Genomic DNA, 17,000 nt, shown 5'->3' with positions numbered 1-17,000 from the left:
TCTTGACTGGACCATTGTTGTATCCTCCTAATAATTCTGTCTGCTTCTAGTTACTCCTCACTCATTCCAATCCATCCTATGTAATACTGGTTACAGTGATTTTCCTAAAATCTGACTGTATTATTCCCCTACTCAGTAAAATCCGGTGGCTCCCTGTTATGTCTCGGACCAAAGATAAGCTTTGTTTATAAAACCCTCCACAACCTTCTTAGCCTTATTGCACATAAGTACCCTTCCTGTTCTCTTTGGTGAAGCAATTCTGGTTTTCTTGTTTTTTCTTTACTTGGGACCTTTATACCAACTGTCCATCCCTCATATCCAAAATGTACTTCTTTTTCACCACTTCCTCAGAGAATCCCTAAATTCCTTGAGGACTCAACTTAAGTGCCACCTTCTGTGTGAAACCTTTCTTAATTCTCCAGCTGGTGTTTCCCCTACGATGATGCAAGCAGGTGTTGCTTAGGAATATAAGTATATCTTGGATCCCAAATTGTTTAACTATGTGTAACTTCTTTGTAGTCATGAAGCTAGCTGATACGGACAGGTATAGTTTTTTAAGGTTTTAAGAGCATTATTTTAAAAATCATTTCATCATCAAGCATTTATTAAACACTCACTCTGTACTAGATATCATACTAGTCACTGGGATACAGCAGAAATACAAAAGTGCCTCTTATTAAAGAGCTTATGTTCTAATGGGGGGACAAAATGATCCACAAAAATTTATATAGAAAATACAAGGAATTTTGGAGGAGGAATTAATGCCTGATGGAAATGATTTGCATAGACAGTAGTGTTTGAGCTAAGTTTGGAAGGAAACTAAGCATTCTTAGAAGCTTCTGCAAGGAGAGAGAGCATTCCATGCTCAGGCCTGTGTGATTACAGGGAGGCACAAGATAGGTTGTCAGCTGTGAAGGGCAACAAAAAGGCCAGTTTGTCCTGACTCAATTATGTGACAGGAATAAATGGAAAATAAGGCTGAAAGAGGAGGCTGAAGCTAGGCTGTGAAGGCTTTAAATGTCCGAAAGGTAATAGGTAGCTGCTAGAGTATAATGAGTATGGAGTTTCTTACCTGGAGTTTAGGAATATCATTTTGGCATCTAGGTACAGCATTGGGGAGCAGCTGGAGATAGGAAGAACAATTAGGAATTCATTGTAACAACCAAGGCCAGCGGTGATAAGGGCCTCAATTAGAATTTGAGGCCATGTTAGTGAAGAGAAGGGGAGATAACCAAGAGATTTTGTGGAGCTACAGTTGGCTGGCTTTGCACCTGAGGGGAGGAAATATGAGTTGTCAAGGATAAATCTGAGATTGTAAGCCTGAATGATGTAGTGTAAATAAATGTAAAAAAAAAAAATGTAGAGTATAAAATTCCATGGAGTCCTTTCTGCAATCAGCTCAATTACACAAACATTTATTAAGGGCCTACTATGTGCAGTTTTGAGTACTGAGGATCCAATAGGAAAATGGCCTCAGAGCATATATTCTATAACATGTCTACAGCTAAGTAAATACTATAGGTTCATTTATGAAAGGCAAGTACTAACAAGATTAGGGAAGACTTTGTACATGATTTAGACATAAAGGGTGATAGTATAAGCAGATTAGGAGAGCAAGGATTAGTTTACCTGTCAGATCTATAGAGAACGGAAAATTTTATGACCAAACAAGAGGTAGAGAACATTATGAAATGCATAATGAATAAATAAAAGGTTTGTGCACAAACAAAGCCAATGCAACCAAGATTAAAAGGGAAGCAGAAAGTTGGGAAACAGTTTTTACAGCCACACAGTGTTTCTGATAAAGGTATATTTCTAAAATATAGGTAGAACTGAGTCAAATTTATAAGAATACAAGTCATGCCCCAGTGTAGACTGCACCATTGTCACTGCACTACTCTCCTTGGTCATGAACCAGCCCATTCGGCAGAACGTGGCCATGACTGGGGAGGTGTCCCTCACTGGCAAGATCCTTCCTGTAGGAAGCATTAAGGAGAAAATGACTGCAGCCAAAACAGCAGAAGTCACCTCTGTCATCCTCCCTGCAGAGAACAAGAAGGACTATTCTGACCACCTTGCAAGCTTCATCACTGAAGGACTGGAAGTACACTTTATGAAGCATTACAATGAGATCTTTGACATCGTTTTTCTCCAGGACGAAACTGTGGAATAATGAGCTTTAAGACTATAAGGGGAAGGAACCTTCAACCAAACAAATTCCAGCGGATGGCAACAAGGACAGAAGCTTTAAGGACTGGTAATGCTGCCAAGGAAACCCATTCATGTTGGTTTTGTACATAATTATAGCTTAGAGAGCAATTTAATGTAAAGAAGGCCTGTTGTGCTTAAAAATGTAATTTATGATAAAAGTTATTTCCAGTTAAAAAAAAAAAAAGAATACAAGTCATCTCCAATTGATAAATGATCAAAGGATATGAACAGGCCGTTTTAAAATGAAGAAATTAAAGCTTTCTATAGTTATATGAAAAAAATGCTCTAAATTACTCTTGGTTAGAGAAATGCAAATTAAAACAACTTTGTGGTATCATCTGACACCTATCAGATTGGCTGATATGACAAAAAAGAAAGACGATAAATATTAGAGATGTGGTAAAATTGGAACACTAATGCATTGTTGGTGGAGTTGTAAACTGATCCAGCCCAGCCATTCTGGAGAGCAGTTTGGAACTATGCCCAAAGGGCTATAAAATTGTGCATACACTTTGCTTCCAGCAATACCCCTACTAGGTCTGTATCCCAAAGAGATCATAACAAAGGGAAAAGGACCTGCATGTACAAAAATATTTATAGCAGCTCTTTTTGTGTTGGCCAAGAATTGGAAATTGAATGAATGCCCATCAATTGGGGAATGGCTAAACAAGTTATGATATTTGAATGTAATGGAATATTCCATAAGAAGTGATGAGCAAGCTAATTTCAGAAAAACCTGGGAAGACTTACATGAACTGATGCTGAGTGAAGTGAGCAGAGCCAGGAAAACATTGTACATGGTAACAGCAGCATTGTGTAATGACCAACTTTGATAGACTTAACTCTTCTCAGAAGATTCATGGTGGAAAATGCTATCCACATTCAGAGAAAGAACTATGAAGTCTGACGAATGCAGACCAAAGCATACTGTTCTCTCTTTTTTGTTATTTCTTTCTCCTGGTTTTCCCCTTTTGTTTGCATTCTTCTTTCACAACATGACTAATGTGGAAATATGTTTAATATGATTATACACGTATAGCCTATATCAGATTACATACCATTTTAGGGAGCAGAGACAGGAGGGAAAGGAGAAAATTTCAGAACTCAAAATCTTGTATAACAGTGAATGTCAAAAACTAAAAATAAATAAATTTAATTAAAAAAAAAAGATTAGGGAAGCCTTTACAGACAAGAAGGCTCCTGAGCTGAGAATTTAAGGAGATCCATTTTCTAAGAGCCCAGATGAAGAGGAAGTAGATTCCATTCATGAGGGCTGTGATTTATGTTGGAGTTGGTATGTTGAATTTGGGAGATGATTTAGTTGATTAGAACTTAAGAGTATATGAGGTGAAGTTAGTTCAAAGAAAGCTAGAAAGGTAGGTTGAACCAAATTTGTGGAAGGATCTTAAATGCCAGACTGAAGAGTTTATCCTATAGGTAGCCATTAAAGGTGTTTGAGTAAAGGAATGGTCATCAGGATTGTTCCTTAAAAGTATTTTGGCAACTTTGTGAAGGATGGATTGAGAGAGAATTGAAACAGGAAGATCAATTTCATAGGCTATAGGCTCCTCCAAATTTCCATAGTCTCTTGCATATTGCCCTATGCTGATGTTCAGTCTTGGGGCGGAGAATGTGTGGCATAGGGATAAGAAAAGCAATCTGCACAAATTTAATTTATTAGCTTAGAAATGGTATAACTTGGCATAAACATAAAATGATATCTTTGATATGTGCCTATTAAAAACCCTTAGACAATGAAAATTTGGAAATATTCATAAGGAAATTCTAAATTTTGGTTGCTGCTTTGAAATGGATTGTGGTAAACAAAAATAGATAAACATTGGTACTAAGATTGCTTCTGAAATATATTCCATGAGATCTTGCCCTCCAAGGACATGCATCTGAATATCAGCAGTCATTTATCAGGCTGAAGTTCTTTGGAGCAGCATATATCATCATTTCATTTTTCTCCATTGGATAGCATACTGTGCGATTTTTTTGTTCTTATGTTTGTGTCATATGGTTCTTCATGACTCTTCTTATTGTGTTTTCAAACAGATTGGTGATTCAGTTGGAGAAAATAACAGCTCTGTTTTGGACTTTATGTCAATGAAGTCATATTCTGATGTTTCACTTGATATTTCCATGCTCAGTTCATTGGGTAAGTTTTTTAAAATAGCTGAATTCTTTTTAAATTTTCTGTATTGCATGTCTACAAGAGTTTATCCAGGGGCTAGTGTATGTGGAGCTGGTGCTGCTCTGTGCTCCATTCCATGGACCCCCAAAATCCATTGGTGCTAGCTAGACCATGGGCCTTCTCCCCGCAGAGTAATAAGTTGCCTTCATAACATTTACTCATCATTCTAACCCCATCTACATTGCAAGCCTGAGTGATTGACAGAATTGTGGCAGTAATAAGAGTTAGGAAGAGAGGAGAGCATAGGGGGAAAAAATAATCAGTTCAGTTTGGGGAGTATTGAGTTTAAAATGTCTAGTCTATAGAATAACCAATTTGAGATGTCAAATAGGCAGCTGGAGAGACGAGTCTGGAGGTTAGGGCTAGATAAATAGATCAGAGAATCATTAGTGTAGAAATGATCGTTGAATTCATTAATTGGAAAAATAGAAAATCTGTAAGAATATGAAGGAACTTTTACATTTTTTCAGAGGTTTTTTTAGAGGTGGTTAGAATGTAGATTTTCCACATACCTATGATTTATCTTGTGTAGGTATTGATGTTGAACAAGCCACTTTATTTTCCTGGGCCTCAGCTTCTGCATCTGTAAAGTGAGGGGGATAAAGTACATGATCTCTGAGTTCCCTCCCAGCTCTAAAAATCCTGATTTTATGATCCTTTCATTGATACAGACCACAGCTCCTCCATACCTTTCTCTGAAGCTCTGTAGAAAATCCACCCAGCAAAATGAAGTTCTTCTTCATGTTCTTTGTATTTAGTTATTGGGCAGTCTTTTATCTCGTTTTGTCTTTTACATTTTACCTCATAATGTCTTGACATCTACTGTTTCTCCTGCATAAATCACGTCATTGAGAATATTCTAGAGCCAGCTTAACTCATGATATATATTATGTCTTGTGCTTTTTTTCACCGGTATATACAGAATAAATAGAAAATTACAAAATAAATTTAAAGCCATTCAATTCAAGATAAGGAGGGAGGACGTTGGCCATGGGCGATCAAGGAACGCTTATCCAAAGTGGTAGTTGAGATTTATCTTAAAGGAAATAAAAGAATCTTTGAGATAGAGGTAATGAGAGTACAATGCAAAGCCAGTACAAAGGCATGGGATTGGTGCTGGGGTGTAATGTATCATTTTGGCTATATCACAGGGTACACAAAGAATAAGTTTAAATGATAGGGGAGGGGTAGGTTGGAGCCAGGTAGTGAAGGGCTTTGAAGACCAAACAGAAGAGTTTTTGTTTTACACCTAGAAGCAATAGGGAGCTACTGAAGTATAATATAGTAAAATCTGTACTTGAGAAAAATCACTTTGACAGCATGTGGAAGATAGACTAGAAGAAAAAGAGGTACAGGGCAGGGACAGGGCAGGGACAGGACAGGTACAGGGCTGCTGCTGTAGTCTAGGTGAGAGGTGATGAGGGTCTGGTCTAAGGTGGTGATTGTATGTGTAAAGACGAGGAGTTGTGTGCAAGAAATGTGGATGTAGAAATGGCATGATCTTATAACTAGTTTGGAAATAGGAGGTGAGGAAAGTTGAGGAGCTGAAGATAACAGTGAAGTTACAAAATTGGGAGAATGAAAGTGGGATGGGTTTGTGGGAAAGAATAATAAATTTTGTTGTAGACATTTTGAGTTTGAGATGTCTCTGGGATAGTGGGTTTGAAATATCCGATAGGTAATTGGTGGTGTAAGACTATAGCTCAGGGAAAACCCTGGAGCTTAGTATGTAGGTTTCTGTCATTTGAATAGAGGTGATAGTTAGATCCGTGGGAGTTGATTAGATGCACATTGTAGAAAAAGAAGAGGGAAGAGACAGAAACTCAAGAGAGCATAATTATAGGCAAGATGTGAATGGGGAACCAGCAAAAGAGATTAAGAAGGAATAGTCATAGAAGTGGGGGGAAAACCTGGAGAGCTTTTTTTATCAAAGAAAAAGAGTGAGTATCCAGCAGGATGGTCAACACCTTCCCCTGCATGGGTAAGGAGAGTTCAAAGGATGAAGACTGAGAAAATTTCAGTAGATTTAGCAATTAAGTGGCTATTAATTACATTGAAGAGAGAACTGTCTCTCTCTTACCTTGATTCAATTAAATTCGACAGATATTAGGACCTAATGTACAGAGTACCAGGAATACAAGACAAAAAACTAAAACCTTTACATGGAACTTGTATTCCGCTGAGACATGAAAAGAGATAGGTAAATGTGGAATAAAGAACTTTTTAAGAACTTGAAAGCATTAATACTTGAAGGGATCAAGAAAGGCCTTTGTAGAAATGAAATTCAACTCCTTTGGAAAAAAAACAAGATAAGAAGAAAAAAGGAGGGAGTGCATCCCAGATATGGAGGACCCAGCTTAGACAAAGACATTGAAATGGGAACTAGAATGTCATTTTCAAGAAGCAGCTAGTAGGTCCAGTTTATTGGAATGGAAAGAGCACAATAGAGAATGTATGAAATGTCAGGAAATGTAGGTGAGAACTAGATTATGAAGGATCTTAAATACCAAGCAGAACATTTTTAGTTTTATCCCAGAGACAATAAGAAATCATTAAATATTTTTGAGTACAGAAGTAGTATGCATATCTGTTTTAGCAATAGCAGTTGGGTAGCTGTGTGATTAATGAATTGGAAAGAAGAGAAGCTGGCCTTATGGAGTCTAGGTAGGAGGCTGCTGCAATAGTCTAGTCAAGTGCTCCTAAGTGCCTCAAGGTAGAGGTTGTGTTCATAGAGGGAAGGGTGAGACAGAAAAGACTTGGATTGAGTTTGGGAGGGTTAGTGAAGATCCCAGCAGCCCTCCACTTTGGTATCACATTTCAACCAGTGTAAGCCATGTTGCTGTCTCTGGACTATATCATATATCAGACTGATAGTTGATATCTGATAAGGAACGAAATGAGATACTCAATTATTCTGTAGTTAAAGGAGAATTTCTTAGCCAAAACATAGAAAGGATACTCAATAAGGATATAGCTCTTAACTGAGGTAAATGATTCCTTTATTTCCATGAGGAAACTAGTTTGCTCATCAGGGCAATACTTACTGACCCTTAAAATTTCCTAAGTCTGAAGAGTCAGATTCCACAAGGTCAGGCTTTTAAGCAACCAAGAAGTCATTCATCTGGGTCCACCAGAAAGTTGCCAATCAAGTTTTGGTGATAATTTCCATTCAGTCTACTAGGGAAAAAGGGAGGGGGTGAGGAGGTGTGAATGTAACCTCTGGTAGTAGGGACCCTGGTAGAGAATGATCCTATCATACTCGGTGAGAGGAAGTTTAGGAAAAAATATGAGTGTTGGCTTGGTCATGTTGAGCTTGAGCTACCTTTAGACATCCCAGCAATGCTGTGTAGGAGGCAGTTTTTTATGGGAAACGAGTTCAGGGGAGATATTAGTGCTGCAGTTGGCAAGATCACATTGGCATAGAGAGAAGACATCCTTGGGAAATGCCTGCAGCCAATGCATGGGAGCAGGGCTAAGAGGAGGAGTCAAAGGAGACGAGACAGAGCCCCAGAAAGGGTGCTGGACAGGAAGTCAAAGAAAGAGAAAGGCTCCATGGGGAGAGATCAGCATGTCTGAAGCTCCTGAGAGGTCAGAGAGTGGGAACACTGAGAAAGACTCGAAGATTTTGGAGATTTTGATAATATTATTGGAAAGAGTAATGATAATAATAGTTTGTCTATATAAGTACTTTAGTTTTATAAAGTACTTCATGTACATTATCTCCTTTGAGCTTGTGAGTGAAGTGTTAATATTATGTCCATTTTAAAGATGAAACTTTATAGAGACGAAGGTTTTAAAAGATGTGACTTGCCCAGGGAAAGATAACTGCTAAATGTCAGAAGTGGATTTCAAATCCTGATCTTCCTGATCTTAACTATAATGTTCTGCCCCCTATACCTCACTGCCTGGTGAGTGGTAACAGCAGATAAGCTGGACTACAGCTGGAATATTAGGTTCGGTTCTGGGTGTTCACACCAAAGTGACTAGGAGTGTGAAGGGCCTTGAGATTATGCCATAGTGAAGAAACTGAACATATTTAGCCTAAAAAAAGGCTTAAGATATGTCTGGGTATTTGAAGGGTTATCATGTGGAAGAGAGATCTGATTCATTGCTCTACTTGAACCTGAGGCTTCAAGAATCAGAAAAAAATTGGCGGGAGTTATGAAGTGGCAAGTTTGGGCTTATTGTAAGGCAGATTCTACTTAACATATTAGTTCTCTAAAAGGGGAATGAGAAAAAAAGTCATTAGGCTTAGTCACCTTTTTGACATGGAGAGAGATGGAATACGGTGGGGCAGTGCTGATAATAAAATTAACACAGCTGACTAATTTTAAACAGAGAACAGCAATCTAGTCTAACTGTAGATGAATCTTTAAGTACTTTTTTTCCCCAATTACATGTAAGAACAATTTTTGACATTTCTTTTTTAATTTTTAGTTCCATATTTTTTCCTTCTCTTATCCCTCATTGAGAAGGCAAGCAGTTTTATATATTTGAGAATGAGGCCTTTATCAGAGACAATTGCTATAAAGGTTTTTTTCCTGGTTTCCTTCTAATCTTGGCTGCATTGATTTTGTTTGGTTTAATTTAATGTAATCAAAATTATTTATTTTATATCTCATAGTGCTTTCTGTCTCTTGTTGGGTCATAAATTCTTTCCTTATCCATAGATATGACAGGCAAATTACTCCATTCTCCACCAATTTGCTTATGGTATCATCTTTTATGTCTAAATCATGTGCCTATTTTGACCTTTCTTGGTATAAAGAGTGAGATGTTGGTCTATACCAAGTTTTCCCAGAAGTTTTTGCCAGATAGTGAGTTCTTGTCCCAAAAGCTGGGGTCTTTGGATTTATCAAACACAAGATTGCCAGGGTCATTTACTACAGCATATTCTGAATCTAATCTGTTCCACTGATCCACCACACTATTTCTTAGGCAGTTAATAAATTGTTTTACCACTTTGTTAATAGTCTGATATTTGATACTTCAAGGCCATCTTTCTTTCTTCACATTTTTTTTCACTGATTCCCTATTTTGTTCTTCCAGGTGCACTTTTTTCTAGTTCTGCAAAATGATTTTTTTGTAGTTCGCTTGATATGGTACTAAATAAGTAAATTAATATAGGTAGAATTGTCATTTTTATTACATTGGTTCAGCCTACCCATGAACAATTGATATTTTTCCGTTTGTTTAGAGCTGACCTTATTTGTGTGAAAAGTGTTTTGTAATTGAGTTCAGTATAGTTCCTGGTTCTGTCTTGACAGGTATGCTCTTGAGTATTTTATATTGTCTACATTTATTTTAAACTTTTCTAAAATTCTATTCATCTCCTTTTTTTGTGCCTCCTTTAGCAAGCAGTTGACTCTTTTTCATGATTTTCCTGCATCACTCTCATTTCTTTTCCCAATTTTTCCTCTACCCCTTTTATTTAATTAAAATTCGTTTTGAGCTCTCCTAGGAATACTTTTTTTGGGCCTTCTGAGTTGTCTTGGGCTTGAAAATTGTTTCTCCCCATCCTCTTGTTGTTTTTGTTATATTAATGTCATTTGGAGGAGAATTTAGCAAATCTCAGGCAAGCCCCAGCCTTTACTCTGCCTTCCTGACTCTGCCCCCTCTCCTCAATCTCCTGTTTTTAGAAATCCGTATCTCCTTTTATTATCCTGACCCAGACCTAGTAGTTATTAGTAAAACTGATCAGGAAGACTTAACTTGTTTTTTGAGTCTTTTGATTAAGGGGGATACACAAAGTGTTGGCACACTTGATTATGCCTCATTATTGAGGTAATTAAAGGACATTTCTACCACTGGAAGGAAGAAAGTGGAAGATTTCTTTGTGTTTTATAGCCAGGCTAAGACTGAGCCATTGGTGACCTAAGTGTTTTTAATTAATTTGTGGGTGTTTCCTCATAGGAGTTAATGAAATCTTGAAGGACATGGAGATTGAGTTTTCTTTGTATTAGGGCACCCCCTTCCTCACTCCTCTGATGTTCAGTGTGTCTCCAGTTATTTCAGCAAAAGAAAATTACAGTGAGAAAGAGTTGAAAGAACTTGATTAATACTGACTAGATTTTTACTGCCCAAAATTTTTCTAGCATGCAAGGAGAGACTACTCAGGATTTTAGATCTTCAACATTCTTTTCCCCTTGCCACTTTGGTGGAAGGAAGAAGCATTAGGGTGAGAAAGAAGATAAAAACAAAGTAATTACATTTGTACTACAAAGTCAGAAGACTTGAAAAACTTTCACTGAAATGGGCCAGTAGTGCAGGATGTTGGTACAAAATAAATAAAATATCAAACTTTCATCAAATTTCCATGTGGTAAGGCAAAACTGAAAAGGCTAGGAAAGACTGGTCTTTTTATGAACTTTCAGGAAATAGCTATGATTTTTCTCTTCCTTTTGAGTGACAGTGATAATGCCTAGTAATTATGATGATACATAAAACAAGACAGTTTGCAGATGTGTAACATTTTTCTTCGCTTCTAAGAGCATTTGGCTATATTTTCAGTAAATGATTGTAATCTCTGTTCTCAGGCATTTTGCTTGACTTGAAGCATGTTTGGAATGATTAAAAGTCCTTCTTTCTCCCTGTCTCTCCCCCGCAAACACACTTCTGACAACTTGCAGTTATTCCTTCCTGTTAAGTATTTAACTTTTACTTTATATGTTACCTCATTGCCCACCTTTGTTCCACTACCATTGTTACCTGGTTCTTCATCACGGTGCCATTTTAAATGAATGGGTGAAAGTACCAGTAACACCATAGGGTCCCAGACTGTGAGAGCTGTAACAATGTGGTGCTTGGTTTTCAGGGAAAGTGAAGAAGGAGCTTGACCATGATGATAACCATTTAAACTTAGATGAAACAACTAAACTCTTGCAAGATCTTCATGAAGCCCAGACAGATCGGGTGGGCTCCAGGCCATCTTCCAACCTCAGCTCTCTTTCTAACACTTCAGAAAGAGATCAGCATCATCTAGGTAAGTTGGTCCAAAAGAACATTTTGCTCTACCCTTTGATCAGCTGAAGCCTTCACTGTCAGGGACCTGGAGATCCTTATTTTGGGTTTGGTTGAGTAGTCATGTCATTCTTTTGTTGCTGAAACAGAATTAAGACAGCCTTATCCGTAGTGCCATTTAATTAGAGCCAGAAACTTTCTGTTGACTGACCCAACAGCTTAAAGCTGTTAATGACAACAAAAAATTTGAGTAGGACACAATAGACTTTATGGAGGATTACTCTTAGAGAGTTATACCATGGTAAAGTGCCCTTCCAGAGCCTCTCAGTTCAATATGTGTGTCTCTTAATCATTTGCAGTCTACATTCAAGAGGTTTTATTGGGTGATAATTACTTGTATATTGCCATTTTTAAACATCAGGAAAATAGTGGAAAGTGGTAGATTTGGCATCAGATCAGATCTGGATTTAAATTCTGCCCCTTTCACTACTAAGTGTCCATGGACAAGTAATCTGGCTTCTCAGAGATTTTGAATTCCTCTTGTATAAGATGAGGGTCATAACATTTTTAATACTTTCCTTACAAACTTCTTGAGAAAATCAAGAGAGATAGGTGCATGAGTGGCTTATAAGCATCTGCAGCTATTATTATTTTTATTTCATTTCCATCTAGTGGTCAGAGAAGAACCTTATGAGGTCAATGAACAACTTGGCCAGTTTGGGGTCCAATTATCAAAGGCTTTTGTGTTTTTTTATCTTTTACATTGTTTTTGCTGTCTCCCTAAGTGCCTAACATAGTGCATCATGTATTGTATGGTCTGATGAGTGTTTGTTGGGTGAATGAAGGGATATTGTCACTCTCAATGCTTCTGATGTACAAACGTTGCCTTTCTTGTTGCCTGCCTGGAGAATTATCTTTAATTTTACCTATGGCTGAAGTCTGCAATAAGGGGGAATCTGCAGAAAACAAAGTCTTCCCTATTCACAGCTTCAGGATTTTTGTTTTCCAGCCTTTGTGGCATGCAGTGGCATCCCATACACAGTAATGGCATTTGTCACTACACTCTTGTCCTTCAATGTCATAGATACAAATGTCTTTTGTGCCTCCTATCAAACAAGGCCTACAGAAAGGTTTGAGGATTGGGCTCTCTCTGAGCACGACCAAAGGGCTTCACATATGCTTGGCTATCTGCATTTTCTCTCTTGCATTATTTTTTTAAGGCTTTGTTGTACCTGAGGTTCATCACTTTTCTTCCACCTGGTTCATACACTCTCAGGGTACTCTAGAATAGTCTACCACTAGAGAGAGTGATTTATTTTAATATTTGTCTGCTACTTAAAAGCTGGGAATAATGACTTTTACAAACTGAGTGATGATAGTTTTCTCAAGTTAATTTTCAGTGAATTTTGCAGTCATTAATTTAGAATAATATAATAATATTATGTAGGAGATCTACAAGTGGAATTCCATGATTACTACATAGCCACCAAAATATTGTTGACAAACCTTGAAAATTTGTGATCTCTTCAGTCACATTTTTTCCTCATGTTTACAGGAAGCCCTTCTCATCTTAGTGTTGGAGAACAACAAGACATGGTTCACGACCCTTATGAATTCCTTCAGTCTCCAGAACCTGCAACCTCTACTAATAATTAATCTGATGGATATGGATTTTTGAGGGGTGCGTGTTTTGCTTTTTTTAAATAATTGCATGTACTGCTTTTATAAAGTTTTTGTCAAGGGACAAAGACTTCCACTTTATCCTCTTTGGAATGAGGAAAGCAGCTGTATTATACTGCCATGGGGGATGGGGAAATTGTCTCCATGATATCATGTCAACACACCACATACAGCAGTTTTTGTATATAGTGTAATAGATGAATCTTGGATAGTGAAGATTTAAATGGTGTGTTCTACAGCCAGGTTTATAAAGGTATGTTTGATCAGTTTCTGAGCATCATGATTTCTGTCCTAAAAGCTGTCTCTAGTCAGTAGTGTTGTACCATTCTGTTCCTTTCCTCAAGAGAAGCAAAGGTCTTCAAGAAGTGGTACGGATGACACAATTTCAGAATTTTTATTCCCACATTCTCTATTTTAAAACAGCATATGTTATTTTGAATCTGAAAAATGAAGTTTCTAAGCCTTCTATGCACGCCTTCCCCTGTCCTCACAAGGCATTTGATTTGGAAACCTAAAGGGAATAACTTGAAACCTGTTTTGTGGGTGGGTGGCATTGTTGCTTCCCCTCTACTAATAAATGCTGATATACTTGAAGTTAAGGGAACTCACATCCTATTGTCTTATTAACCTGTATGCATAGGAAAGGAGTGACAGACACTATGCTGGAAGAGCGTACATTTTCCTGCATTTTTTAATGAAGTGTTAAGTTTCAGCATTTATGTGACAAGACTTTTTTATTCTTGATATGTTTACTGGATGACTGTTAATATTTACAGAATATTGTAAATACAGCAATTAATAAAAGATATGCCAAAAATTATACTTGGAGTTTGGAAGCAGATGTTTTGTCTTAGGAATATCGAGCATGTATTTTTGACATTTGCTTTTTGTTGTTGACATCTTTGTCCTAAACAATATAAGAATTTCTTCCTGGACATCAAATCATACAATTTAACAAGTGGAAGAAGCCTTAAAAATCGTCTGGTACAACTCCTCAGTTTCAGGTAACTTGGTTCATTTCAATGAATGTTCATTAAGTATCACACAGACAGAAATTATGTACTTGTCCTTTGCCTCAGGGAGCTTACGTTCTGCTGAGGAGAAACACCACATACACAGACAGCTAAATACAGTGTAATTTCAGAAGGGAAGAGTGATTCTGAGAATCAGTAGAGATCTCGTGGCACAGGAGCAGAGTCTTAAGGAGCCTCATGTGCCGGGGCTGGAGATGAAGGTGAGCAGGGGTAGGGGAGCAGCTTTTGTCTATTTGAGTCTTTACCTGGATTTTGAAAAGAAATGTTTTGGCCAGATAAGCTAAGCCCTTTGTTAACGGTTGGACATGAGGAGGGAACACCCTTTCCCTAGAGTGAAGGATGAAGGATGTATTTGGGGGAAAGTAAACAGAAAGAGTAGCAGTGTCAAAGGAAATCTTACCCTTCTGCACACATTCTGGTTTTTTTGCCCTTTCCTTCCCCAGCAATGGTTTTGGGCCAGGTACAAAGTAGGTAGTATAGCCACTCATCTCCCTTTGTCCCTTCTTTATCCTATTCTAGTTATTTATCCTTCAGAAAATTTATAAAATGTCTGTTGGTGCATTCTGACTACCCTATGGTCATATTCAACATTTATTTAATACTCTAAGGTTTGCAAAACATTTAGCCCACCCTGTCCCATTTTTGTGCTTTTGTTAGTGCTATCTCCATTAGCCTGAATGAACTCATTCTTTTACTCAACTCAATCACTGCTTGTTAAAATCTCACAGTTTTCATGATTTCTCATGTACAAGTGATACAGTGTTTGACATCTCAATGGGTGGAGTGGGAGGGAGAAAATTTGAAACTCAAAATGTTTAAAAATGAGTGTTTAAAATAATTTTTTAAAAAATTTATGGTATCTAATGAAGTTTAGGAGCCACCATGAAGATATCACCAGCCTCTCTACCATATGAAAATCATCTCATTCTCCTCAGATTTTTCAGCATTTTGGACTTGGCTGGGGATTTTGGATTGCTAGGCAAAAGAATGCTTTTTAGCTTCTGTTGGCACACATGTTCTCAGTATCTGTAACAGGAAGCACCCTGATATACATCCAGGATGATCTGCTGGAATAGGTTCTTAGATCTGCTTTTCTAAGGAAAGCAACTTAAAAGGGGATCAACAATCTACTTTAATCACATATACCAATAGAGAAAATACAAGGAGAGAAATAAAGACCAATGGACAGGGCTTCCAACTGTCTGACCATAAGCAAGACATACGTCAGAGATCAACAGACATATTTAGCTGCCTCACTGTTCCATAGGTATATAGTTACCAGATAGAGAAGCACCAACATCTCAGTTTTCCAAGGGATTGGGGTTAGGCGTGGGGAAGGTCCTTAGTGGCTACCCTGAGTCTCATGTGGCATATGAACCAAAACCTCACTTTGGAGTATATAATCACTTCTCAGAACCTGAGGGCATGACCCTTGTGACCCAGTGCCTCAGTAACAGTTAACAAAAGGGGTGTAGGCCTTCCTATAAAACAAGCCTTCCCTTTTGGAAGCTTCCCTTAATGGGCTCCACTTGAGGCCTATTAATGGGGGGGAGATCTTTAACTTGTGTTAACGTTATTTTAACATTACAGTAGCTCTTGAAGTGACAGTTTCCGGGAAGAGCTTTTGAACTTACTTACTTCAAATAGTTACCTACGTCCCATATCCGTAGCTGCTAACCCACCGTCCTCTAGATGTTGAATATTTGCAATTAGGTATCCAAAGTGTTAGTAGTATTTTTTCTAGTAGGAAAACAATAACTACCATTTAGATCCCCAGGTAGATGCCCGTGAGCTCAGGAATAGTTAAGCTAGTCTTACAATGGAATATTAGTGTGTGATAAGAAGTGAGTATGGTGAATATGTAAAGTTTGAAGGCTTATATGAAATGATGCAAAGTAAGAGAAGTAGAACCAGGAAGACATAAGCCCAAGGCCTACAACAATGGGAAGAACACAACAGAACAGTCAAAACTGCATGTTGTGAAAGTATAAAGACCAAAGAAGAAATGTTAGAAGTCACCTCCCCACTGCCATCCCCACCCTGCCGGTTTCTTTGCCTTTTCACCAGAGCGCGACAAATAGCCTGCTCTGACACTGGCGTTGGGAGGCAGGTGCTAACACATGAGAACAACTCACAGATGGAAAAACACAAAGCATGAGTTCGTCCACTACCAGGAATGTTACTGCCTGCACTCTCAGTCCTGCTGTGGCTCCTCCTTTCTTTAACATTTCCTATTCCCAAGATTCCCATTGATTGATTTCTTTGCCTCCCGTACTCATTAGCTTCTCCACCTCTGGATTTCCTTACCCTCGGTTCTTGATTCTCAGTCCCTGAGGTAACACAGTGGATAGAATGCTGTGCATAGACTTGGAGAGAACTGATTTCCAATTCTGCCTCAGATATTTATTAGCTGTGTGAGGTTGGGCAAGTTGCTTAATTACTGACTTCCCGAGGTGCTTCAGCATTCAGATGATGATGATGACACCTACCTCTGGGTTGTTGTGAGGATCAAATGAGATATTTGTAAAGCTTCAAAATTATGCTTTAACATAGTAGATACTTAAGTGCTTGTTTGAAAATAAACTTGTCCCACTCAGGCCTAGCACCTTGCCTCACTCTCTGCTTCCTTTCAGGACAGAGTTCTCAGGGTAATCCAGCCCTTTGGAAAACCCTACTTCATCTTCTTGCCTGATGGGCTGACTCTGGCTGTCTCTTTGGTGAACCAAATAGGATCCAGTCCATCTCTTGACCTAACTTTCTAAATGCAGCACAGATGAAATAATCATTTATTCCCTAAACAGGTCATTTTAACCAGCTTTTCCAATTGTCCACATAACTTTACCTTTCAGAGTTTCTCATCTCTTGTATTAGTATTTCAAAATTTCTGCTCTGATCTGTTCTTTTCATTTGGATTGTTT

General features: G+C 38.0%; 1 protein-coding gene across 16 annotated transcripts in view; it reads left to right on the top strand.

Moving 5' to 3' along the window:
* Window positions 1-13,868, top strand: part of BRD9 (bromodomain containing 9) — a 50,114-nt gene extending 36,246 nt beyond the window's left edge. For 13 of the 16 annotated variants that reach the window (XM_072605341.1, XM_072605336.1, XM_072605332.1 and 10 more), the window contains 3 exons: window positions 4,270-4,372; window positions 11,223-11,390; window positions 12,924-13,868. In XM_072605341.1, coding sequence (XP_072461442.1) covers window positions 4,270-4,372; window positions 11,223-11,390; window positions 12,924-13,024 — 372 coding nt within the window. In that variant the 3' untranslated portion in view covers window positions 13,025-13,868. Of the gene's footprint in view, window positions 1-2,048; window positions 2,258-4,269; window positions 4,373-11,222; window positions 11,391-12,923 lie in introns of those variants that run through there. The other 3 variants (XM_072605344.1, XM_072605342.1, XR_011966230.1) reach the window with 2 other exon arrangements.
* The last annotated feature ends 3,132 nt before the right edge of the window (window positions 13,869-17,000 follow it).

Source organism: Notamacropus eugenii, chromosome 4, assembly GCF_028372415.1.
Source record: "Notamacropus eugenii isolate mMacEug1 chromosome 4, mMacEug1.pri_v2, whole genome shotgun sequence".
Taxonomy (NCBI): domain Eukaryota; kingdom Metazoa; phylum Chordata; class Mammalia; order Diprotodontia; family Macropodidae; genus Notamacropus; species Notamacropus eugenii.
The sequence above is the reverse complement of the archived record's forward strand: the minus strand, read 5'-3'. Positions and strand labels throughout refer to the sequence as shown.